This window comes from Apostichopus japonicus, chromosome 21 (assembly GCF_037975245.1).
Source record: "Apostichopus japonicus isolate 1M-3 chromosome 21, ASM3797524v1, whole genome shotgun sequence".
Taxonomy (NCBI): Eukaryota; Metazoa; Echinodermata; class Holothuroidea; order Aspidochirotida; family Stichopodidae; genus Apostichopus; species Apostichopus japonicus.
In genome coordinates this window covers 17,371,662-17,398,878 of record NC_092581.1, presented here as the reverse complement: position 1 = coordinate 17,398,878, position 27,217 = coordinate 17,371,662, and the positions used below count along the sequence as shown (strand labels likewise).

Here is a 27,217-nt window from a genome sequence, read left to right as displayed (position 1 = left end):
CGACCTGAAATCTAAAATAGCACCGATCTTGCCACCTTCAACTCCTCTTTAAACCACAAGGAAGGTTCAGACACCACTATTGTAGACTAATTCATTCCAGAGCTAAGATACATACAACAGAGAGAAAAGCCACGATTTACACATAAATATTCTCTGAGTTAGTGTAGATGATGAAGGCATAGTAGGCCTATCATTTAAAGATTATCACCCAAAGTGTTTGTTTTAATTTAATTTTTAATATAAAAATTACAAACAACAATACATTCCTGTCTCAAATTCTACTATGGACTTTATGAGCGGAGTAAACCTATGACCTTTGACCCATTCCCGCACGACCTTCCACTTCTGAAGGATGTTTTATCTTATCATTACCATAAACGACGACAACATAGATAAAACTCTAAGTACACATGTTAACCAGATAAACAACACAGCAATACTTACCTGTCTTGGCTCTACTTCTGCACTTTCCCATCTAACTAGCCTATCAACTGGTAACATTTTAGCACAGCGCCCTCATTCCCTTCTCCTTACCAGTTCGTAGGCTAGTTAGATGGGAAAGTAGAATAGTAGAGATGAGCGCAGTAAATCAAGTGCTAAAAACTACTAGAAAACATGAAAAAAAAAAAATACTCTCCAATCAGTGAGCCATGTTATTTATCAGTCAGCAAACTTGATAAGAATTCAAGGAAATGGGAGATCATCTCAGCCCCAACTTTTCACAGAAACACATAACAGTGAATTACTTGAAAGGTTTAATAAACCAACCTTGATATTTTATGGTAATCTATCATAAACATTATTTATTTCAATTGATGCTCCATTAGACTACACCAAATGCCTAATGTAAGCCACAGGCTAAAATTTCCAAAACAATACAAACATGTTTTTTCCCCCTAAGAGATCAATTTTCATCCAGCAAGTGAATGAAAAACATTGCTATATATCTTTCAATGTTAGCAGTGATTTGCTACTAACGGTGACATCAACTTATGCACTCGCTGAGGATACGAGCAACATTCTGCAATGTCCATAAAATCTAGACAACAAATCTATGAATGTATGATATCAGTATCAGACGGGGCAATACAAACAAAAAAAGAGTCAAAAATAGGTTTAGATGGCTGCCTAGACCCAAACCACATCATTTAGGAAGTCACTTAGGCACCTAGTAGTATATACAGAGTACACAGAGGGAAGAGAGCTCCTGTAGTAAATAACAAAGTTCAGACTAAGTTCACAAGTCCAAGATGCAGCCCACAGTAAAACCACAGCTAAGTTAATGTTAGAGATTTCTTTAGTTACTTTGTGTCCATAAATTACCTGGATCAATCAATGAAACTAATAAATCATTCCTAAGAGAGAGAGAGAGAGACCAGCCAGAGGGGGGAATGTGTGTTTGTAATCTGATTACAAAATAACCCTGTACAAAACAAGGTGAATTTGAACATCCATGTTAGCTATTTGACCGATGCTGGGATGTTCATACTCAGTGATAACATGCAAATCACATTTAAATAGTCTTTCCAGAACATTTCATCTCCCTGGCTCAAACAATTCCATCAAAAGTTTTTTGTTAATGTTATTTCCAAATATTACCACTGTACCGCTGAGCATAGTACTTTTAAAACATTGGCTGGTTATATTACATCTTGAACACCTTTCTGCAGAATATCTCCAAAGTTTTTCCAAATCTCAAACAAACGACCCAGCTCGCTTACATAAATTTCACAATTTTTGAGGGACACCTCTGAGAAGGAAAAAATTCTCCTTTCTGAGAATACTGGCATTCTGATATGAGATGGAATGCTTTGAGTGTCTGACACCATGGAACACTGCCATGGCAACAGTGACGTTTATGAACGAGAGGCAAACTTATTTCACTGACCGTAGTTTACAGTAATGCTTGGCAAATAATAATGTAATATACAAAGTACTAATAGATTAGAGTCCAGGACAGATGAGAATTTTAAAGAAACTGATTGTGATTGTGAGTTACTTTGTGGAGTTTTATGTAAGAAATATGTAATACAGTCATAATATTCAAACCTTTTTGTGCTTGGTGACCCCAATTTTCAGCTTGATCATCTTGAAAGCTAAGAAATTTTGAAAATTTCCTCTTTGTATCTTCTTTTTTTTTTTTGAGGGGGGGAAGATTGGTGGTGGGGAAGGGATGAGGAGGGGAGGGATTGGTATTGTGATCTAGTTAAGCTACATAACCTGTTTTTGTCTGTTATGTAAATGAATGTATTGCTTTTGGTTCTGTTACATTCAGGGAGTTTGCTCTCATTAAGCCCTCCAGGATTTTACAGAACAATTCCCTTTTCACGACGTATACTGTTAACATAACATTCTGTAAACTGATTGTTTTTTTCTACTTATATGTTGTTATGAAAAGAAACAATAAATGAAAATGAAAATGAAAATGAAAAAAAAATGAAAAAAATGCATAGGGCATGCTCGTAAAGGGAGAGTAAAATATTTACGATGGCATGATTAAGAGTTGACTTACATCATACTTTGTACTTCAGGCACAAACGAAACTTTACTGTGGAGGTTTTTTGAATTACCGGCAGGACTCTCCTCATATCTTCTGTAAACTGCATCTCTTCCCTGAAAGATACAAGAAAATAGGCCTGTAATTAATAATCAATATGTTAATTGTATTTGGGTTGCATCCAAAAACTATAGTTAATGATTCTTCCAGCAGTTACTTGGCATAATACAAAAATCCTGCATTGATAAAAGGGAATTTCCAGTGACCGAAGTTGATTGGTTAATTACAACTATATCCTCATAGTATTCCGTATTGCAGATAAGGTGGTATTATCCCATAATTTGGCAACAGCAACGTGAATGATGTCATCACACCAATTCAGCTGAAAAATGCTTTTGTTTCCTCTTTATTCACTTATTCACAGAGGAATATAATATTAGTACCACAAAAAAAATGCAGTGTTTTGATGAACAAGTTATAAAGCAAACATTCCAAACGTATGATCACATTTCAAGCATAAATCAGCAATAAAAGATTATAACAGGAAAGAAAAGCTATTGATGAATATCTAGTGTGATGATGAAATCACAGGTCACTTACTGTGATCCATTCCCTAGAGGAATCAAGGGAAGTAAATTCAAAGGTTTAGGTAGTGAAAGCATGGAGCTATGGTGAAAGTAGCCTACATTCAATCAACCGTGTCAAGATAGGATCCAGATATTGAGATGGGATTATCAAATGTGGAATTTTTTTTCCTCTCAATATAATTGTCATATTATTTGCCAAGTCCTTGAGTATCACTTGAATGCAGTTAAAACCCTAGTACGGCAACTTGTTAACAGGATTCAGCCACTAACATTTCAAGCATTTCAGGTGTTTTAACCTGTTCTCGTGTAAATGTCAACTATTTGCACATCTTTGTCCAAGTGATCCTTTTTTCAAATACAAGATAAGATACATTTTTGAACTTTGCTGACTTTTGACTCAAATCAATAAGGACCATTTACTTATGATTTCCCTGCTTGTTTACAAGTTTCATGCTTTGACCTCTACTGATCTCAATTGACCTTTGACCTCCATCAAAAGTTGAGTTACGATTCTTTAGACATTGAGCTATTAAAGATTTACATTTAAAACTCTGTGTACCTCAAACTACCATTGACTCCTACCAAAATGTTTTTGTATAAGTTTTGCTCACTCTTTACATTTTAAAGTGATTCCGTGCATTTTACTAAAGCAAATACATACAACTGTTCATTTTCAAGAAAAATAAACTTCGTTTAAGCTGCTGATCTAACGAACCATGCAATATGAGGCTTCACCAAGCTAATTTGGCCTAAACGTTTCATTAATTGAGAAATTAATGATCGAAAATATCAAAAAATGTATCCACTGGAGACAGATATTATTCATGTATTCTGTTACAATGTGTGTCTTGACCTAAACAAGCCAATTAGAATGCACTATAATGCATATGTCAGTACCATCGAAGCTCTTCATGCTTAAAGAACAGCCGATCGTCGATACAGCTAGCAAAACCTGGCTTATGGTCACACATAATAATATCACAGATCTTCGATAATCTTGACAATCTTTCTCTGATTAGGCCTAACACTTAAACAGCATATCTTATATTAGAACTAGGTCTCTGACTAGGCTACCAATAACATACTAAGACATAGGCCCTGCTAGTACTAATAGTAATGGTTAGCTCAAGTTCTAACTGACGTTCGATGAAGCTGATCAAAGGAACACCGACTTATCATATATTGTATATTCAATTCGGCAATAATCTCGCTTCCAAAGTCCTATGATATGAGAGTAGTTGTCCTGTGATATAAACGCATCTATAGGAATAATTCAGTCCAGAGGAAACAACCGGTATCACTACTACTACAGCCTACTACTATCTAACAGGATTAGTGTGCTGTATTTATATATGTACCGTATGCATACCATACCAATTCGGCAATATTCTCGCTTCCAAAGTCCTATGATATGAGAGTAGTTGTCCTGTGATATAAACCTAGCGCATAGGAATAATTCAGTGCAGAGGAAATAACCGGTATCACTACTACTACAGCCTACTACTATCTAACAGGATTAATGTGTTGTATGTATATATATGAACTGTATGCATACCATACCAATGCATTACCATTATCAATACGGAAAACTGCTGACCGACCATAAGGCTATAAATATACATACAGGCCGTGAGGCAGTTACTTTTACAAGGCTACGCAACCACGAATGTGGGAGAAGCTTATGGATTACAACTTGACGTTGAGTGGCTTCCAATTGAATATTTTAACAAGTTTAGAATCTAAAACTAAAACTTGAGTACTTTGCATGTGCTACACCGGTGACACCATTGCTGTTTAGTTTTGCATATATTCATTACTAAACTCACATGTAGGCATGGTTCAAAACTGTTTTCAAAATAATACCCTTTTTACGCTGTTTCCGTTGGTTTTAAATACTATCACTGTCATTTTCAGTCATCAAATGATATATTTAATCCATGAGCAACACCGGTGGTACATTGAAAAATAAGAAAAAAATATAAGATCAAATATTATCTCATGTATTTCCTTTTGTGAAATGCACGTAATCACTTTAACCACTGTCATAGGCGTAGGAGGCGGGGGGCTGGGGGGGGGGCTGCAGCCCCCAACCATATCTTTTGGTGAAAATTCCGGCAATATGCTGAGAATTTTTCGGGCACCTACTGGAAGAAGAAGAATTTGCAGTGTTTTTCATCTTTTTTTGGTAAAAATTCGGGCAATATGCTGAAAATTTTTCGGGCATCTACTGAAAGAATAATAATTTGCTATGTTTTTCAATTTTTTGGTGAAAATTCGGGCAATATGCTGAGAATATTTCGAGCATCTACTGAAAGAATAATAATTTGCAAAGTGTTTTTCAAATTTTTGGGTGAAAATTTGGGCAATATGCTGAGAATTTTTCGGGCACCTACCAGGGCTCGAATTTCGTTATTTTTAGGGCAGGCCAGTTTGGCCTCAGGACAGGTTATTTACTGTTGTGCATATGAGCATATTGACCAGGGCACCAAGGCCAGTTACCAGGGCCAGTGAATAGGGCACCAAGGCCAACTCCAAGGGCACTGAGGCCAGTGGCCTCACTGGCCTTGGCTTATTTCGAGCCCTGGCACCTACCATTGATCACTACCAAACACGTCTGCAAAAGTTTGGTTATAGCCACATGAAAAAGTATAAAACAGCATTGAACTACTGTCATGATATGTCATTCAGCCAATCGCAACGGATACACAATCCACAAAATGTGCACATCCCTGTCCCATGATTTCTTAAATTAATGGTGAAAATTCTGAATTTTGGGGAACTGGCAGTTTGTTTGGCAAGGCAAAACATATGCTCATAGGACAAGGCTGGACCTTTTAAGTATCAAAATGAGCAAGAAGCTGCAATCATTTCTGTTGAAGTTTTCGAATTTTAATCCACTCTTTAACACCAGGCACCTATCATCAGACGTTGTCTAATGGTAGGCCTAAGTGGTTCTATAACTATAAATGGAAAGATGAAATACTGAAGTTGAAAATAAAAGAAACGTTTCCATCCTACTTCAGAAATAAATTTACCACTACTATAGTACATGCCTAAGCATTCTACCAATATACTAGACAACATGTAAGACCTGTAGGACCTAAGAATTTGACAAGATATCAGTCGAATAGGCTTAAATACTAACTCACAATACTAAGTAAATATTACCCTGCTGTAGTCCTACAAGGCCTGTCCGAAGTTAGGCTACAGTATTCCAGTACCTGTTTAGGCTAGCAATTACATCTAGACCTTCTATTTGGTCTAGACTATAGGAATACAACAATAGCCATAGATATCAAATTATCAGTTTAAAAGGCTTACATGGCAGTATTCAGTAGTTTTGCATGTATGCAAATGCCCTGATAGACACTGTACTTGCTATGTCAAATTGTTACAACTTGTTGTAATGGAAGCTTTCATTTATTATGCACAGCCTTCATGAAAACAAACAGAATTGATACGGTTGAACTCAAAAGATGTCACATCAATTTGTAGCACTTAACCTACTTTTTGGACTTAGCACTACAAACTTTAAAGCATGCAGGTAGCATAGTAATTATCTAACTTGATAAAATTTACAAGTACATGCCTTTTGTTATTCCAGCCTAACTGATCAAATTTCAATGGAATCGTGTAGTTCAAGTATAAACTAAATCATAAAGCAAAAACAGAAGCATTGTCATGACTACAACCATTAAAAGAATATTTGTGCTCTTACTACTAGATCATACCACCATATTACCCCACAATACTAAGTAGGATTGAATACAAATTGAACAGTAACTTTTTGTGTAAATCTAGGTATGAGTCAGGCTACCAAAGTACCAGTACCAAGCTCAGTGGTTAACGTCAGTGCCTTTCAATCAAAAGGTCCCGAGTTCGAGTCACTCCAAGATTAATGTATGTCGTCCAGTTACAGAGCTGTTGACAATTGACAATTCATATACATGGACACTGAACATGAATCTAAGAGACTGACTTCGGTCAGCTTGTGGCTTTGATAAGCCAATTGATGATGGCTTCTTCGCGAGTTCCTGCTTGCAGGAGGATCTAAAATACACACATACTTAAGTTGGACTTAATCCATTTTCCAGTAGGCTAGGCCTACAAGAAGGGTGACACTAGTTACATAGAGCTAGTGGTAATAACTAAGCTCAGCCTCAGAGTACTCAGACCTAGGCTACAACTTAGTAAAAGTACAATACTATGACTCTGAGTATGACATATCATTGCAGTAGGCTCTTACTAGGCTATCTCAGAATACTAAACAAGTACGACCATTGACCATTAGGATAAAGTAGGTCTACCAGTACCAGTCCTATCCGAAGTTAGACTACAGTCTAGTGACGTTCCAGAAATAATACGAGTGTAGGTTGAAAACAGCCTAGCCTGGGCCTTCTACCCTAACTTAGTACTACTAGACCGCTAGCCTAGGAATTTCCTAAGCCTAAGTTGGGCATTCGCTGTTTTTTAGGCATAAGGATATCATTAAGAGTAAGATAGACGGATGTTAAGTCGACCACTATTACGTACTCTGGAATCTGGTCCACCTGCCCCGGTAGATTTATCACTCTTCTTCAACTTGACTTTTTGTTTTGTCATATTGTGATATGTAGCGGCATTCAACTGTCAGCTAACTAGGCCTCCTACAGTCCTAGGTCTCAGTTTTTATTTCGCATACATGTAAACAGCTGTAGGCTGACATTTTGTTGCAAACCTGACTGAATGGGCTCATACGCATGCGTACAGGAAGGATCTGCCGAGCTACTAATACATATAAACAAGGTTAGGTCATGGGCCAGAAGCGGCGGAAGAGAATTCAACATTATGGTAGGAAAGGGGGTAGAGGGACCAGGCTTCGAAGCAAGAAAACAACCTAAAAAAAACTCCAAGCGAGATTGAACAGATGTGCTCTGTGCCACAAATTCTGTAAATGAATACAGATTCCAACAACAGGGCACTTTCGATGAGGCCTATACTTATTCAATTTTAAATAACAAAAGTACACTCTTTAGTTTCATTTAAAGGAAAAAGTGTTCTTTTTGACTATCATAAATTAAGACACTTCTAATTTATAAATAAACAAACAATAGTCGCTTCCTCTGTATCACCCCTTCTTCGTCCCCATTCCCATGGTCGCACAAAGGTTAGCAATCTCTTCCACCTTTGCCGGTTAATCAAAGCATGGAGCTATTATAGCTCCATGATCAAAGCAAAGTTCTATACGCGCGGTCCTCTGATTTTGCGCTCGTTACAAGTTTATCTTTTATCTTCTGCAAATTTGCAATGCAACACGGTATCCGAAGTCGCAGAATTAACTCACCGTGTTCATGATTAAGGACAAATACAGACACAAAATTACTGTTTGATGTGTTGCAGTTGCAAGCCAATACAAATCACTGTTATCTGCCCATGTAATTGTATATCAATAACTGTTTCATTTCCTATTAATATATATTTCATTTTGAAGAAAAAAAAGCTTTGATTATCAGGGTACCATCGATCAAAATATGGGAGTTATTCATGGCCACCCATGCCCCAGAAACACATTCAAAAGGGTACAGGTTGTGCTTATAGAATTTATAAACAATGGATTGGTACTAACAATCGAGTCTAGACTGAGGGGGTGAAGTCATGGTCGATTTCGCAATGAAGGAGCTTTCAAAGATATAATACAAATACTGAAGCCTGTCTACAGTTAAATTTTCCTTGTTTTGGTACACTGTATCATATACAACATTACAACTGTTTGCAGCCATGCTTCAAACAATCCGACGCCACCCCCACCCCCACCCACCCACACCTGCAACACCTTTGAGCTACGGTTTCATAACTATAATTTGGTGCAAATGTCAGTTAAAAAATTACTCTTTGAGATATCTTCATCCCTCCCTCCTCCCCTCTGTAAATATACAAACTTTAAGTTTGTCCATTATTTCATGTTCGATGAAGCTCCCCCCCCCCCCCCCTCTCCTCAATCTGAAAATAAATTATAGGTGGTGTATTCTGAGACACATTTACACATAACATTAGGTAATTATGTCTAAACTGTGCTTAATAACAATTTTGGAATTTTCGTGTGAGGTTGAAGGGGGGTGCACACTGCACACACCCACCCCCCTCCCCCAACAGAATTCAGCTTTAAATGTTATATGTACTTTTATGTTGTCAATACTGCAATATTAGTTTGGAATAATTGAAGTTTTGGGTACGTCATAAAACATACACATATATTTATTAACTAGATATGACACCTCATACAAAAAAAAATACCATTTTTTTTTTACAATTTACAATTCTATTAGTATTACACCAGTTTTGGTTTATGACATAGTCCTACTATAGAAGGCTGATGAATCGATTCGGATGGTTAGCTTAACGCTAAGAAAATTTTATTCAACCTGTCAAATTCAACATAAACTTCAGTGACAAAGACGTAAGACATAATGTGGTGTCAAATGTAAATACTATTTTACAAAACAATTAGCTAATTGGGAATTTAAAGGTTAGATTATTATTTTGTTCATGTGGAATGATTGGAATGGTGACAAGTTATAAAACAATGCTTTATAACCCAACCAATAAACACCTGGATATAGAAACCTATACGCTAATGTTCGACTTACTTAAAGGTAATCATATATTGCATCCAAAATATGCTAGAAATTCATATTATGGTCACCTATTATCAAATTTCAATAAACACTGTCTCTTTAAATGTAGTTATCAAACAAACTGAGACATTTTATTATCTATTTATTTTAACACTCATGAATGTCTGTGAAAAAAGTAGAAACATAAAAACCGCTGCGTCACTGGATAATAAAACGAAATATTGTTGTTTGCGTTTTTTTTTATTTTGAATGGATTTGAACACAAAAGACCGGCGTTTGTTACTTAGCATACTTGAATACTAGCCTATATGTAATGTTTTGGTGGTACAGTTCATAGTTGGCTCATTTCGCCAACAGAAAGCAGTATTTCCCAATCAGATTCAATTCAGATAACTTAAATGTAGTATGCGGTTAACCTCAAGGGTCTAAACCTTGCGCGAATTTTTTTATCCTGTACATTAATGACATCCAAACTATAGTGAACTTTGTATTCTAGATTTTTTTGCGATACTTTACGATAACATATATAGACGTACTATATATAGTCTTATAGGCAATGAAGTACAAACACGGAATGTATGGTTTGCATTCAATAAATTATCTCTCTCTGTCACAGACCAAAACAAGTTACATGCTGCTTTCTATAAACGCTGTTTAATGCTGATCTGGATTTCACTATAATTGAACTTAATATTAATATTTTTGTACTCCGGTATTCTCCCTTTACATGTAACATATTGTACAATGGGTAAAGGTAAAAGTATACCATATAATTTTTATTCTTATCATTATGTACATATATACTGTACTTTAATGTCTTTAATGACGTCATTATGTAAATGTTTTGAAATATCCAGAAAATAGAATGATAAATGAAAAACAAAAAGATCATATTTTTGGGGCACAGATGGACACATAAATGTTGTTTGTATATATCTTTGTTGATGCAACCGTATACTGAAACTAAAATATAACAATTAAACACGGTGAAATGGTGCATTCTGGGGCATATTTATAGGCTATTAATATATAGGTAAGCCAATATATAATTAGGTCAACACGCAAGGTTGTGCAAGTAACTTTTGTATGGGGTTAAAAGGGAGGGTCTACTCCCCCCCCCCCCCCACCTCACCGCTGGATACCGTAGTTCACTTGAAGTTCATAACTCTCCTGTTATATTCCAAGATATAGATTGACTTTAATTGGAATTGGTGCGTGCGTCCGACAGATACACCGCCGTCTTAATCATAGAGTTGAGCAAATCATATCTGTGTCTCCTTACAAGTGTACATAGGATCATAACTTACTTCCAAAGCTTTGTACAATGTACACAGTTTTAAGTTTCTAACGAAACAGCATGGCTGAGAGTAATCTAGTTTTTGTCCTGGGTCAAACTGGGCAAAAGGTCCATATCCGGGTATGGAGGTGGGTGTGGGTTCGAGATGCAGGATGCCAAGTTAGCATGAGCCAAGTTTTTGTGCCATTTCTGACGAATTTGTCTTAGCATTGGGGCCCGCTACAACTCAAGGGAGTAGCATAAGCCCGCTTCAAACATCGCTACTCAGGCACAGTGAACCCGAATTTCTCTATATACATAAATATATATATATATATATATATATATATATATATATATATATATATATATATATATATAGATATATATATATATATATATATATACCTTACAAGGAGTTCTGAGAGAAACGTGACGATTCTTGTTGGATCGTAAACCATACACAGGCATTTATGTTACACTGTTAACCTCAGGCGAAGAAAGCAGTTTGATTAACTATACTACTTCCATCGTAAAATAAATAACCATTATAGGCATGTTGACATTAATGTCCTGGTGTTTCCGTCCTGACATGCATGGTTCCTTCCTCCAGTATAAGGTCGTTTGCACTTTTCCCAAAGCGTTATATAATATAAAAAACCTCCAAAGGCCATTATAATATAAAGAAGAAGAATAATAATAATCATTTGCCCAAGTTATTCCAGAGAAACGGTTTTCCTGCATGAGTCAAGTTCGGGATCAACCATGAGCCCCGTGCACATGAATAATTGTCCAGGAGTTTCATTCCAATAGTAGTGACAATGCTTTTCTTATATCGACCCTGAGGCGTTACCGATTATAGATATTATCCAAACAGATGAAGAATTAGCCCAAATTCAATGCCTTTGATGCTCGATGGATATCACCCGTGTGAGTAAGTTCAATTTTCTCTGGCAATGTCATTTTGAAAAAAAAAGAACCCTACTCCGTGTATTTTAGGTGAGTGTACTTTTGAACCCTACTACTATACAGTTTTCCCAGTATAGCATGGTTACTTTAATCTCGTCGTTGGTGTAGAATTGATAAAACCCTCCATTAAAATATATTCTTATGGCGGCATTTGGAAACTTCGGACCCGTACTATATATCTGGGTGAAATGACTGAAACCATGACGTGAAAATGATCTGCACTTTCATTATTATAGTTGAGATGCAAACATATATAATTTTCACATTAAACTTAGCCGTCCTATATATATGTTGTCACACTGCAGAGAAATGTAATTATAAATGGCAGTAGCCTGGTGATACGAGGCAAATTCGGTAAGGCATCCCCCTTTACCGTATGAAAACTAGACAACAGTGCCGTACGTGTAAGGAGCTATGGAAATTCGATTAATAACACATGTAATGATTTATGTAAAATATATATAACAGAAACACTACAAGACACTTTATCCCGAATCGTTATATATCTATAAAGATATATATAGGCTATATATAGGCTATATAGGCTATATATAGGCTATATATACATATATATATATACATATATATATATATATATATATATATATATATATATATATATATATATATATATATATATATATATTATATATATATATATATATATATATATATATATATATATATATATATATATACAGTGTCGTATAGAAACAGAGGTCAAAGGTCGAAAAAACCAAAACTTGGATTTTTAGCCATTTTCTGCATGTCAACATTGCTCGCATGCTGGCATGAAACAACAGTGATGGTAAGGTAATATCGTTTTCTACTAAACTTTAGTAGAAAACTTTAAACTACATTATACGTTGGAAAAATTGGATTCCAGCCTATTAACAAAGATGGCAACCAGATGCATCCACTGTAACCCAGCAATCACTTCCGTAATGGAGGAGATGATGAGATCTGCAACTCCATGGATGGCCCGCTTGTTTTATTTTTAGAGATTATATGATTAAACGGTTGTTTGTGGTATACATATCAAATGACGAGACATGAATATTCAACGTTTATTCATATTGTCAATGTGAATAAACGTTGAATATTCATGTATCGTCATTACGACGCGGAACCGATCAATATATCTTATATGTATAGGTTGAGGTATGATACCTGACTTGAGTGCTAACGTAAGTGCAACGGGTTTCGTGATATCTGGCTATTGCACAATATTTGTATTAGCTGCCTGTTTACTACAATTATGAGATGGCAACTATGCCATGCAGAGTTTACAAACAAGCGAATTGTATCCGCCTTTATTTCCAAAACCTTCCGGATTTACACTGAAGCTAAACATCACAAGTCATAGCAAAACAGTTAACGACCTAAACATTTCCTACCACCGCTTTTCAATTGCCAGTCTGCAGTTGTATAACCGCCCTAATTCTTTTACCGTTTTCCCCTGTCATATAACTATATATTACTTATCACGTACGGTACTGAGAGATTTCGATATAAGAGTGATGCATCCACCCAAAATGAAAGTTCTAACCTAAATATGCAAATAATAGATGGTGATAAAGAGGGCGACCCGACCTTATAGTTGTACATCGCATCACAAACACAATTCACGAACTGATCGTCCGGCCGGGACTACACAATTAAATAGAATATTTAAATATTCACTCCACACCGAACAAAACAGCAAGTGTCTTTCTACCTCTGAACTTTGACCTCGTGACCATTGTAGTTATGTATTTTGATCAGGTTGTATGCCTTCAGCTCAACATTTTGTTCTTGTATAAACAGAAAAAAAAGTCACTTTAAGTTTCATTGCACCGTTGACCTCTGACCTTTCATTTCCGACTTTACCTATATATATATATATATATATAGACTATCGGTTACCGTCGGTCACCATGGGTAACCACACGCCAACCCCAATCCCCACTCCACACTCGCGACTCGGAGTTATGTGCATGTATTTACAACCTCATTGAACTTGAACCTTATGCCATTGTTCGAACAGGATTTATACCTTATTCTTATTACAACACAATTAAAATAAGAACAATTACAATAAGAGCAATTATAATTACAATAAGAAGAAATAATTGGGTTTTCATATATGGGAGGATCAATTCAAGGCAGGGTTCTGAATCTTGAACCTAACTGGAAAATGATATTTACAAATATTAGTGGATGTTCCCCCACCCCCTATCACATATTAAGAGGCATATTTACTTGCCGAATTCTCCAGCAATGGACATGCTGCCCAATCCTCCTCAAAGGTTCCGAAATAACTTTCTGTCTATTTTCATAAATTGTACCGTTACTGAGTTTGAAAGTTGTTTTTTTTTTTGCGAAGAAACGTCAGGCCCTAATTACATTTATATATAAGCCACGCATACAGGCGCTATTAAGTGATACAGTACACAGGGAATGTTGAGAAAACTATAAATTCCTGAAATCTAGACGAACCTATTCCCGTTAAAAACGATTTTTTTTTTTTTTTTTTTAATTCGCTGGTAAAGGGTACTTGGGCTACATCACGGACGACTGCCACATAGGCCATATGTATCCATATATACTGGAAGGGGTAAACAAAGCAACATTCCTGTGGATGAGTCAAAATGCAGTCACTTGTTGGTGTCCGAAACTGGAAGCGGCATGAAGTCGAGTGTTTATCAACTTAAGATATAGATTATACGTTTAAGTTAACGTATTTGATCTTTGTGCAGTGTATTGACACATCAATCATTGAGCTTCCGGAGCGCGGAGTTTGACCCGAGATTCCCGGAATAAGTTTTGGAAGTAAAGTATTTGGATAAACCAGGATTGCTGATTACCGCAGGCGACTGTTTAATTCACTTGTTGCATGTGTAGGACAATAGTGTTATAGATATCTCATCAACTTATAGGTTCCGGTTGAGGGGGTTAGGGCGACCTGCCGTCGTGTCAACCGGCTGCTTCAATGCCTATAATTCAACCGGTCATAGTTAAATGCCCATTTACTTCTGCACGGATCGTGAGGTCATTCTTAGTTGATTGTACTTTGGCTGCGTGTGTTTGTAGAATTATTCGAAGCAATCAAAGTTGATATTAAATCAAAGAAACGGTCACAACAGTCCACCGACCTTGTTTTCGTTAGATTTGTACCTTATATATAGGCCGATGTGATTATTCAAGAGACTGCTATCATGATATGAGCGTTGATCCAAATAAAGCTGCCATTTGAACATCGGATTAATAATCGATACATCTGATGTAAGATCGATGTTACACCATGTGGATCATCCAGAAGGACCCCCCCCCCCCCACACCCCCCGCTAAGCCAATATATGCGCTTCAAGGTGCTGCAGAAAGGGAGGTTTATGGCTATATACGGTAATAATCACATAATAAGCAACATGCATTTCTTATCTCGAGCAGTGATAATAGTATACCATCGTACGAGATCCCACATATCATGTATATCTATCTCTGGTGGTAATGAATGATGTGTGCAATTGATCAGGTGGGAAATGGATTTAACGCAGTATAAGTGAGCCTATGTAGCATTAGTGCTGTAAAGCTATTCCACTATATACAGAAGGTCAATAGTAATAGAAACAACTATCGGCTGGAGTGCTTACTCTCTTTGGACGGGGTGGGGGTGGGGAGATGTATCACCCCAGAATATTTTTTCGAAGTTTTATCTCAATATTTCGATACATTCAGCTAAAACATTTATCCAAGAACATATTTAGGCTTCATGATCTAAAATTGCGACATTTCATAACGAAATTTTGACGTTTTAGCTCAAGAATTTGACTTGATGATTTTAACATCGCCTCCACTGAAGAAATAAAATATTACTGATTTTAACACAGCGGAAATGTGTCAAAATAAACCGACGCGACATAATAGTCATTATATAACGTTTGTGATAACATGTCTACACTTTTGATTTCTTTACCGATATAAAGCAACGTGATTCAGTAATCCTGGTCATTTAATTTACACAATTAACAAAACATTGCGTCTCCAAAACAAACCTCATTTCCGAATCAAGCCACACTCCCTGAATTTTTTTGGTACCGAGTGGTTTTTGGGGTTTTGTTTTTTCGATCCAAACTTATGCTATGAGTTTATGAAGAGAGTTTCCAGATTAGAAAAACAGAATTTCTATCAATACTTTTACCGGTGTTTCTGCGTTGCACGCAGTCGGATAGTTCTTATTTGTCGCCGGGGACGTCTTAGAAAACATGTATTACTTCCGGGTCAAGGGAGGTCAAACTCGTAAGTAGGCTATAGACTGCTAAACAATTTTATTGTGGCGCTTGAATTTAGTCATTCCCATAAGGTAACTTTTTGTCAAATTCATTGTCTATAAATGTGAATAATTAGAACGAGGAATGACTTTACAATTGACTATACATGGAGCAAAATGTTGTTATTATATCTGTTGCTGGGAATACTTGACATCCTTCACATGTGTATATGTGAGTGTCGGTGGGATGGGAGGGGGAGGGGAGGGGGACAGAGGGTGCACTCTCTTTTAGTGCAGATCGTTTATTTCGTCAGAAACATATTCCATGGTTTACTTATAGCCTCCTCTTTGTATGAACAATTTATTGTGGGGTTATATGCCTACAATACTTAAGGCAAGACCTTGTGGAAGCTTTAACCAATTTTAACACAGTACAATTTGAGCGTGATAAGGATGATCCATAATGGATTGAAAAATCAGCATTTTTAAATGTTTATCGTACACTTTAGGGAACGCGCTTGGATATTTTTCTTGACCAATGTTGCATGAAAAATTCACCCGATCACATTTGGCCCTGTTCACAAACAACGTACCGTGAATGGTACAAGAAGGCATTTTTCTGAAACAATACGTGTTAGCTGATACAAATGAAAGGCTATAGGTTTGTTTGTTTTTCTATTGATTTTTTTTTTGCAGGAAGTGCATTTACTTGAAATCAGAACAAAGAATCAGCGATTAGGAAAATCTCAGCAAAAGTCCCTTAAAGAAAATGCTAAATCAAGTGTGACGAGCGTTACCTTCATGACACCAGATTTCTTGGTATGTATAGGCCTTCGTTATAATGTCGTTACGTAGATTATCAGAAAAGTACAGCACCTATACGCGTACCAACTAAAAGGAGTCTTGATATTGTACCAAATTATGCACAAACGTACATACACACACACAAACGCAGTGTTCATATATGTGATCCTGGATTCGGTCAGCGCTTACGCATTTCGGTAACACCATATATGATTAGTATAATAGTTTTTTTTCTGTTTTGTTACGCCTTCTATAGTTATACAAGAACATTAAACCAGAACCATCTACCAAGCAGAGTGACTAGTCTCGCTTACGTGCATGTTCTTTTGTTTTGTGCGTTAATTAAAAGGAAAGGGGGTCTTATGGCTTCATGGGTGTGACCAGCCCACGCTTCAATTGCTTCCCTCCATACACCTCAGTAGAGTATTACAATGGCAACAATTATGATGTCGCTCAACAATAAAGTGACTTTGGATTACTCGCCAAGTCTGATTTTGCTATGCCATTGCCCAAAAGTTGAAACTCCATATACCGTCTATGCACATGCATAAGTGACGGGGGGGGGGGGGACGGTGAAGGGGGTGTTGAAGGGTAACAAAAAAACTTTCGAGATGCCTCAGTCAGGCTGAGAGCTACATGTGATAAAGGCCTATGCATAGTTACCAGTGAAACAGTATATATGATATATAGCCTAGGCTATATACATGAAAAGAGTGAGAACTGGGCGAGTAAAACAATGAATTTTATGTAGTGAAGAAGAATTCTTAGTTACCCAAATTAATGCAAGTTACAATGCTGTGCCGCGTGTTTGTTATTGTTTCGGCAAAATTGATTATTACTGTATACGCTTTCATCGCTGACGTAGCGCGATGAATGCAGTCCGGAAGTGAATGTTTGTTGATTCCGACTATCCGTGTGTTGATACGTGTAAACGAGACCATCATATATCCGCTGCTTCTAAGAATGTAGGATGGCCTTACGACGTGCACGGCACGCAATTGTGAGTCGTCGAAACAGCATTGGTTGATGTCCGGACCATTCAAACAGTATAGATAGATGTTGGGCTACACGGGGGCCTCACGCCTTCGAATATATTTGCATTTATCTACCTACTCGAGCTTCACAAAACTCTTTTATCCTTCTGGAGTTTATAATTAGAGATAGTTCTTTTACAAGTTATTGTGACACATCGATCAGAATCAATGCTGTTAAATGAAATAACATCTGTAACAAAACAGATTTTTTGTTTTATTGCACTCATGGTATAGGTCCAACACGGTATTCACGTGTGACGTCATCGAGCCGTTTTTTTTTTCTCGTCAATCTTCGATGAACACACCCACTACGCAGACGTCTACATAATACGGAGACACGCGTGCTTCCGTAACACTGGCTGTGACGTAAGTCATATGGCTCTAACAAATCCTTGTTAAAAGATCGATTAATTAACCGCAAATGATGTCTTAACTAGAAACGGGAACATACAAGGCCCAACAAAAAGGGAAATGTTTACTAACAGCTAGCGGCGAAAAACATGGAGAGATGAGTAAAGACGGTCCAATGTGACGGGTAAATAACTGTTGGTTTTTGTCTCAGAAGTCCCATTAGGGAGATCCAATTAAAGAATTTACGTCACAATATTTCGAAATCTTACTTACCAGAGGTATAGGCAGGTAGTCGTTAATAAAAGCAAGACGACAACATATACGCGTTGTACCATTCACATGGGAATAGTAGCTAGCCTAACTGATTTCTGAATTCATATGAATCATGAAATTGATAGTTACTAGACGTCATTATGTTATATAGAAGAACGATTAACTTAAAGTGAGTCTAATTGAAACTGAACACCTCAATGTTTGTCCCAGTTTATGTTATTACATATCTCTCACTTCACAAGCTTAGCCTCATGGAGACCCTCATGATCTTACCTCGATTATGACTTATACACAACTTTGATCCCTCGATTCACATGTTTATTTTGATTTGTGAATCTTGGTAAAGCCCGCCCGATGGTACTCATTAACATGCAGATGAACTGCACCAAAATAAAAAGGTACCATCACGGTAGGGATTCAAAGTGTTAACTCAAACCGAGCTGATTCTAGCCAAAAAATCTCATTTGGCCCCGCCCCTAATGAATATTTATTCAACACCAAAAACAATGATAGGGGCCATATCAGTATATCCACTATCCTGCCTGCATCGTTGTACCTTACGATTCTTGAGATTTCATGTTTACAAGCCCGAGCACCACATGCATACGCTCACATACAGGTTATTGATGCACTCAGCATATATAAGAACCAAAATGACCTGGTAGGCGAACAGTTCAACCGTGTCTAGTATAGGCCTACTACTATACTGGCAGGATAGCTCTAGTCTATCACTATAAGGATATGAACCGATACACAAATTATTCCGATTAAAATGTCTAATATAATGAGCTGTAGATCATGAACCCCCCCCCCCCCCCCCATCCATGTCATATTTACCCTGTAATCCCCACATCACTTATTTACCCTGTTTTCCCTATTTGCCCTGTATCCCCCCATCATATATTTACCCTGTATCCCCCATCACTTATTTACCTTGTATCCCCCCGATCACTTATTTACCCTGTGTTCCCTATTTGCCCTGTATCCCCCCCCCCCCCACCCCCATAACTTATTTTCCATGTATTCTCGAAACTACTCTGTGTACGCCCTCGCACATCGTCTTCCATATATAAGTAGTTCAAAACTCCGAGTTCACACTGAGTTCATATATTATCTATATGGCAGCAGTATGCAAGCAAGGTACGGTAGTCAATTGTATAGTGACGATCTCTTGTTGTTAAGACGATCTCTTGTTGTTAAGTCAAAGTGAAAAGCTATAAATCCTAAAACAACTAACTAACCGGTTTCAACGGATGTTAAATCTATTGTGCAATAGTTCGTCTATAGTCTCATATATACTGTAAATTAGATGACTGCTAAAAGTCGCACCGCATGACTGCAGGCAGTGTGTAAATCAATTCATGTAGATCCCACGGATGCGTTAGGGTGTGAAATGATCCATTCAAACTACATAATGCTCAAATATAAATTAAACGAATTGTTGAAGAAGTAAAAAGAAAAGGGGAAAAAAGTACAAGTAACCCTGTACTGTGTTGTGTATGGTGTTTTAATTATCTTCCAAGTCATTCATCTGTTGCATGTGGAAGTTAAAATCATCAATGGTTGTTTATATATTCCATAATTGCAGACATTTTTCTAGGAAACATTGACTATTGGCACTATCATCAATTGAACGCTAAACTCTTCTTAAATGGATCAACGTTGGCGTTTGCATGTGTGGGTGATATCGCCCGATTGTCAATATACTGTACATTGTTAGCATATCACGTTCCTGTGACAAAGTTGACATACACGAAGGCAATGTGGGTCGCCTTTAAGTATACAAAGTAAGGTATAACTTCTGTTTTCGATTGCCTTTATCCCCCACCCATCTGCCCCCCCTGTCTTTACGACCACAATTCTTTCTGAATGCAATCATGTTATACCTTACTGAGTAAGTGAACATAGCCTAGTTTGTGTTTTTTACTGGAATGATTGAAAACGTGCAGGGTAATGCATTTTAGAGCCCAAAAAAAAAATATTAATCTGGAACATACTATAAACATGCATCCATTCTTACAGCAGGTTCTAAGTTCTTTCGTAAGTGCATCCATATGTCTAATACCCTTTGGAAATACATATACAGCATCTTTTTTGTCATTCGCACATTCGGACATGTGCACACATACATGCCTTGCTCCCAAAGATCATTACATAGTGTGCCAAAGATATACGTTAAAACGCCGAAGGCGGCGCAAGATACATGAATTCTGACTGGACGTTAAGCAGACCCTTATGTTTTCTATTCCGGATTAGAATGGTTTCATTACAAAAGATAAGGTACTCTTTACCTAGAAATGAATTATTGGCATATTCCGGTATGATTTTGCCAATTATTCGCCCCATGTTGCGCAACCTTGTAAGTAACACTGTATAGTTCCCTCTAACTTCCGTATAGCCTTAACTAGGAAATTAATCACTATAACATACATGTGCATCGTACAGGCTCCAAATAAATTGATATATTCCGGTATGATTTCTCATCCATTCTTTCCTACATCACTATATTTTGTTATTTAGAAACATGCATAGTTCCCTGGCATTAAATCCAAATTAACATATTTAATTCGTGCCCTATCTGTTATTTTACCATACCATAAGTATATTTGTTTGATATAATTGCGTAGTCTAGTCATACAGCTAACCCCCACTTATTGATACCAATGATTCCAGTACGGACCGGAAGTTTTTTGGTGATTGTGCCAAAATATAGGCCTGTATAGTATCAACACCCTCTGCATCCGTTACAATACATTAGTCATTTGTAAAGAGACCACATGCATACCAATCAATTCGATCATTTTCAACATAAATGCAATTAATGGACCTACTCGATCTATACCGTCATACATCCTGACACGAAAATATGTGATATACTTAAATCGTGTTTTATTCAAGTTATTTAGGTTGAAATGAAAATACTTATTTATCCATAAATCAACTCGTTCACTATTTTTTGGTTTTGGTAAAACTATAGAGTAAAATGTTTATACGCGATCCATTACATATATCATTCGTTTTATAACACCCACGCCTAGGTTGGACTATGATGCCCGAACCACCGCGAACCCTGATAGACGCTAATGATGAACATCCCACCCCGTTATGATGTCATAAAGACGATAACCCCCCTCCCCGCCCCCCACACATACCCAATATAAACTTGCACATGATATTCCCGATGCCCTGCAGTGCCCGACATATAGGCACTCAGTTATGATGAAGAAAACCAGCAAATGGATGAGGCATATTAGATATACCTTTGTGGGGAAATACCAAGGTGGATTTCCTTCATAGAGACCCCGTAGACTTGACCAAGTCTGCTGATATCACATTATCGTTATTACGTAAATTTGTACTTGCTTTTCGAAATTTGTTTTCTTTGGCAGAAGCGATATTTACAACTATAGGCAAACGTTGTGGCTAAAAATAACAATTTTTACTATCATCAGTTTATATGCATCCCTAATATGCATCCCTAAAAGAAGAAAACTTTTTTTTCACAACGAACATGGTCATAGAAAATAGAAATGTTTCATAGAATTACTTGGCGGAGTTATTATAAAAATCATACCATATACGATATAACTAGCAAATGACTCAAATTGTTAAATGTCATTAACGGTTTTTGGCATTATTCTGGCGGAAGCAAATTCCACCTACAACTTGAGATGAACTTTAAGATTTACAGGAAAGAATAATTTCGAGTAATAGAAAGGAAAGTGAATACGACGTAATTGCCTTCTTAATCTCAATTACCAGTTACAACAAATAATATACAAACCTGCATACAACGGTATTCGCCGGCATCTTCTGGTTAGTTCTCGTCGTGGGTTTAAAACCAGGAATTTTCGATCGCGGTTAAAGGCCTGCATATGAAGCCTGTACAAAATCGATTCATCACCCGTGAATAAACAAGCAAACAAATAAACAACTTCATCACAAACTCTTGAATGCCAATCGAAATGCACATTTCACAACAGACACAACCATAATAATTAGAAAGCTTTGTTGATACCGAAAAGTCCAAAGTTGACGATGTATGTGAATTAAACGTAGACTGTGACGTAACATTTGTCGAGTCAAGACAGAGATTCAATGAGACTACTCGAATCGAGCATGGAGCTATTAACGAAATAACGAAATTTCGTTAATAGTTCCATGATTGGAGGAACAAAAAAACAACAAATTTCTTCCTCACCAGCTCCACTCCCCCCCCCCCCCGTCTACCCTTCGGTCTTCATTAAATGCCCTCTGATCTAAGACATAGGGGGCTTTCTGCAAGAGTTATGCAACCGTTGATTGAAGTTTTCAGATAATCAAATTCTGTCCTTTCACCCGTCACAGATATATTTACTTTTCGATAATATTATTTAAATGTCACAAATCCAACAATACTTTTTTACTTTTGTCAGGTATTTGCTTTTAAAGTTGGAATTGGCATATACCTGGCAACCAGTTTATTTTATCCTCCTCCTCGTTTCACATGCCCGTTGTTATGAATTCTGAGTTAGTGGGGGGCACCAATAATTTAAGAAGGGGCACAATCATTCTGCCCTGTAACTTATTTTGTACACACGCATGGTGACACAGATGGAGGGGGGGGGGGAGTCGTCGTCGGCATTGAGGGGAGGGGAGAGGGGGTTGCTCTGCAAAACATCATAACGTCACTGATGCTGGCAATTTCTAAACCTTTTGGAGCTTCTTTGCAGTCTGTAATCACATAAAACACGATTGATTTGTTGATTAATTACAAGAATTACTATAAATCGAGCACCAGTTTAAACTGCAGTCCGCAATTGTCTTTTCAACGTTATGATTAATATGCAAATAGTCATACTATGTCTTCTCTACGAAGGGAAGTGGTTATTCTGCTGACATCCTCACGTTACAGTTCTTATTTATCTGTTTACAGGAACTTTAAAGGAAGCAAACATCCGAACATAACAATCAACGTTCACGTCACAATTCTGCCCAGTAACAAACACTGTTTTTAACAGCTAACATTGGATACGTGTTTCTATAGCAACGCTGGAGGTTTCCTAATGAGGTTGTTATATAATTACGGACCAACTTGACGAGAGCTTGTACTCTTATGGAAAGCCGTTTTAACATTTACTAAGGAATTTCAGATGTCTTGAAATAATTTCAGATATCTCAAATTAAATTTCAGATATCTCCAATTCATTTCAGATATCTACAAATAATTGCAGATATCTTAAAATCAATTTCAGATATCTCGAAATACCAGAGAATTTCAGATATCTGAAATTGAATTCGAGATATCTCGAAATCATTTTCAGATATCTCGAATTCAATTTCAGATATCTCGAATTCAATTTCAGATATCTGAAATAGAATTTCAGATATCTCGAATTCAATTTCGGATATCTCGAATTCAATTTCAGATATCTCGAATTCAATTTCAGATATCTGAATTAGAATTTCAGATATCTCGAAATCTATTTTAGATATCTCGAATTCAATTTCAGATATCTGAAATATAATTTCAGATATCTCGAATTAAATTTAAGATATCTGAAATAGAATTTTAGATATCTGAAATAAGAAACAATTTCAGATATCTAAAATTCCCGATTAAATGTTAAAATGGCTTTCCATATACTCTCAACCATCTTTTGTGATGTAACTATAAAAGGCGACCCTAAATGAGGAGGGAGGGGTGGGGCGGTTAGGGAATGGAAGGGGAAGAGCGTTTCTGTCAGGTCATATGGGTTTATCTAGGAGGCGGCTCAACTTGTACCGGTGCTATAGCCGAGTGGATAAAGGCGGTGGCATTTGAAGCAATGAGGCTATAGCAATCGGGGAGGTTCCGGGTTCGATACCCGGCCGGCTCATAGTAAGGTGGGTTTTTCATCCCAAGAGCAATCTACGATTTTCCCATCTGAAATGACTTTCTAAATTGAAAAAGATTCCAAATATGAGTTAAAATATTGAATTGGAAGCCACCCGACGTATAAGTTGAAATCCATAAGCCCTTTGCGGGTTTCTGCCACATTTGTGGTAGCTTAAGCGTGGTTAAAATAACTGCTGATTATTATTATCATGATTATTATTGTTGTTATTGTTGTTATTATTATTATAAATTGATTACGAACCCCACCCCTTCCCCTTAATGCACTGTACTTAATCCGTATAACAATCATCGCAGCTGCAATGGTTCAATATTAACATAATTGTGTGGTTAATTCTACATTAACCAAAAATGAGTCAATTTCCCGAGGATGACTACTTGACAGTAACCATGGTTACATTGCAAGTTTTAAATTATAATTTTTAAAAATATATTTTTTAATTAATTTTTTGTTTAAGTTTGTTTTTAAATTAATTAGTTGTAATTATAATTACCAATAATTTGAATTTCTCAAAACACAAACGTGATATAGAATTGCAACGCGGGCTGATATCAGTGCTTTCTAATGGTCTCAAATATACAGAAATAAATTTTGTGGTTAAAAGTTATCCATTAAATGTAATCATCCCTTGGCCTCTAAATATTGTAGAAAGTACAAACCACCGTGAGATACTTTTAGAGTATCCTTCACAATGTCCGAGAATAACTATAATTGGACAGTCACGGATTTGACATTCTGTATATTTTGAGGTTACGAAGCTTTAGACAAGGAACCTTGGATGCACGGTGACTTAATTATCGTTTGTTGTAATAGTTCATCTGTGTGACAATTATACACCAGAATTATTTTCACAGATGCGAAATTAACTCTTATCTAGGCGTATTGCGTACACCTTGGCAACATCGCACCTCTCCCTGACTGATAAGGCCTACATGTAACAAACTAACGCACTGCAAATTAAAGCAAAATTGACTAACGGGTCTGCTATCGCACCGCTATCTGCTACCGCAGTAGTTAATATTTTGGATAAGTTTCAGATAACGTGACTGTGAAATTAACGTTTGTTTTAATCGAGTTCACCAATAATCGATTACATAATTGAAACAGAAGAGAGGTAAATTTAGAGAGGTCATATTTATTATTTATAAGATATATGTAGCAAGAATCTATTTCACAATCGATGTTTACGGTTGAGAGGAGGGGTTGGGTGGGGTATAGGCCCAGGCTTCCGAGGGGGCCAAACGGTCATGACATATAATGAACTAATTATTTCACTATTATAACCTTTAATCAATGGGATTAGCGTGATCCTGTTAGGACTAAGGAGCTTTCCCTGTAGGGTTAGGTACAAAACCCTGTCGGTAGGGTTAGGTACAAAACCCTGTCAGGCTGTCACCATGCAGTCATTGGCTACATCACATGAGTTGAAACGCTTAACACAAGCTGTATGTATGAGCCCATGGTCTAGTCAAGAAACAGTTGCTATTAATACTGATCCATTTAGCAGTCCATCCACCGTGAGAATATTTGAAAGCTTGTTATGCTGAGTGTCAGGTTATTCAATCACAACCACATGATCATTCCGGATAATCCAAACTTGTTTGCGAACGCAACATCGGAAGATATCCAGACAATTGTAAGTAGTGTGATGTACCGAACAAAAGCAATGTAGACAGGAGGGAAGGGATAATATTAACTGGAGATATGAGCCTGAATAGTAGCATAAAACAAATATCATAATAATAAACGGATTACATGAAAAATAGTAGGGATTCTTGGTAGCAATATAGAAGGTGAAAAACAACTCACGATATGAAGGAGAGGAACACTGAACAAATATAATAAACGGGATTACGTATAATTGTAGGGATTCTTGGTAGCAATATATGGAGGAAGGGATAAGAACTCGCAATCTGAACTTGGAGAGGAACATTGAACAAATATCATAACAAACGGATTACTGTGTACTTTGCACGAATTCTATGAATCAACCTACGGTAGGATGATTACAACCAACGCCGTGAGACTGGGATAAACACTACCCACACACAAATCGGATCATGGTTCAGTCATGGTGTCGTCATAATTGGCCTACATCATAACGTCTGGACCTGTAGTCTACATTGGTGACAATGGCATTCACAGATTGTATGATAATCGAAAAAATACACAGTTATTGACATAATACGCAAAATGTTTTCGTAGGTGGCCAAAAACTATATAGAAAGTGCAATGATAGATGAAACCAATGAAAATAAGACAATGTTTAATATTAAGATGAAATGAATTATCAGGTTACCATATAGGACAGCATCCCTGCCTAGGGAATAGCAACCCCTATGCGACAGAGCGTGAACTATTTACTATGCCAGTCCAGCATTTTCTCGTATTTGTTTGCTTAACATACGGTAAGTGCTCGAGTATGCGATCACGGGTAGAGATGAGCCCCCTCCCCCAATCCCACCGTTCCAAATTCACCCGTGGTATATCCAGGAAAGTCATAGGAAGATCAGAAAGAAACTGAAGCATGCGGAGGTAAGTGGAAGGTATATGGTCACCTGATCACTCACATCTAAATTAAAAACAAACCAAACACAACAAGGACGGTGATGAGATGGGGACCGTAGCTCTTCTCAAACACATTAAGGAGATCTTAAGCCATTCCATCTATCTCGATCACCTTGAAT

The 27,217-nt window shown here is 37.0% G+C and overlaps 1 protein-coding gene and 1 long non-coding RNA gene across 6 annotated transcripts in view; one reads left to right on the top strand and one right to left on the bottom strand.

Moving 5' to 3' along the window:
• LOC139962551 (transcription initiation protein SPT3 homolog) overlaps nt 1-22,459 on the bottom strand; it is a 63,846-nt gene extending 41,387 nt beyond the window's left edge. For 2 of the 5 annotated variants that reach the window (XM_071962652.1, XM_071962651.1), the window contains exons 1-2: nt 7,618-7,814; nt 2,513-2,613 (exon numbers count right to left, since the gene is read on the bottom strand). In XM_071962652.1, the coding sequence (XP_071818753.1) occupies nt 2,513-2,613; nt 7,618-7,686 (170 nt within the window). In that variant the 5' untranslated portion in view covers nt 7,687-7,814. Of the gene's footprint in view, nt 1-2,512; nt 2,637-7,617; nt 7,815-8,172; nt 8,213-22,438 lie in introns of those variants that run through there. The other 3 variants (XM_071962653.1, XM_071962654.1, XM_071962655.1) reach the window with 3 other exon arrangements.
• Nucleotides 11,589-19,000, top strand: LOC139962554 (uncharacterized). The gene is made up of 3 exons (XR_011791262.1): nt 11,589-11,908; nt 16,889-17,011; nt 18,265-19,000. It is a non-coding gene; the product is annotated as an uncharacterized lncRNA (long non-coding RNA).
• Nucleotides 22,460-27,217: the final 4,758 nt, after the last annotated feature.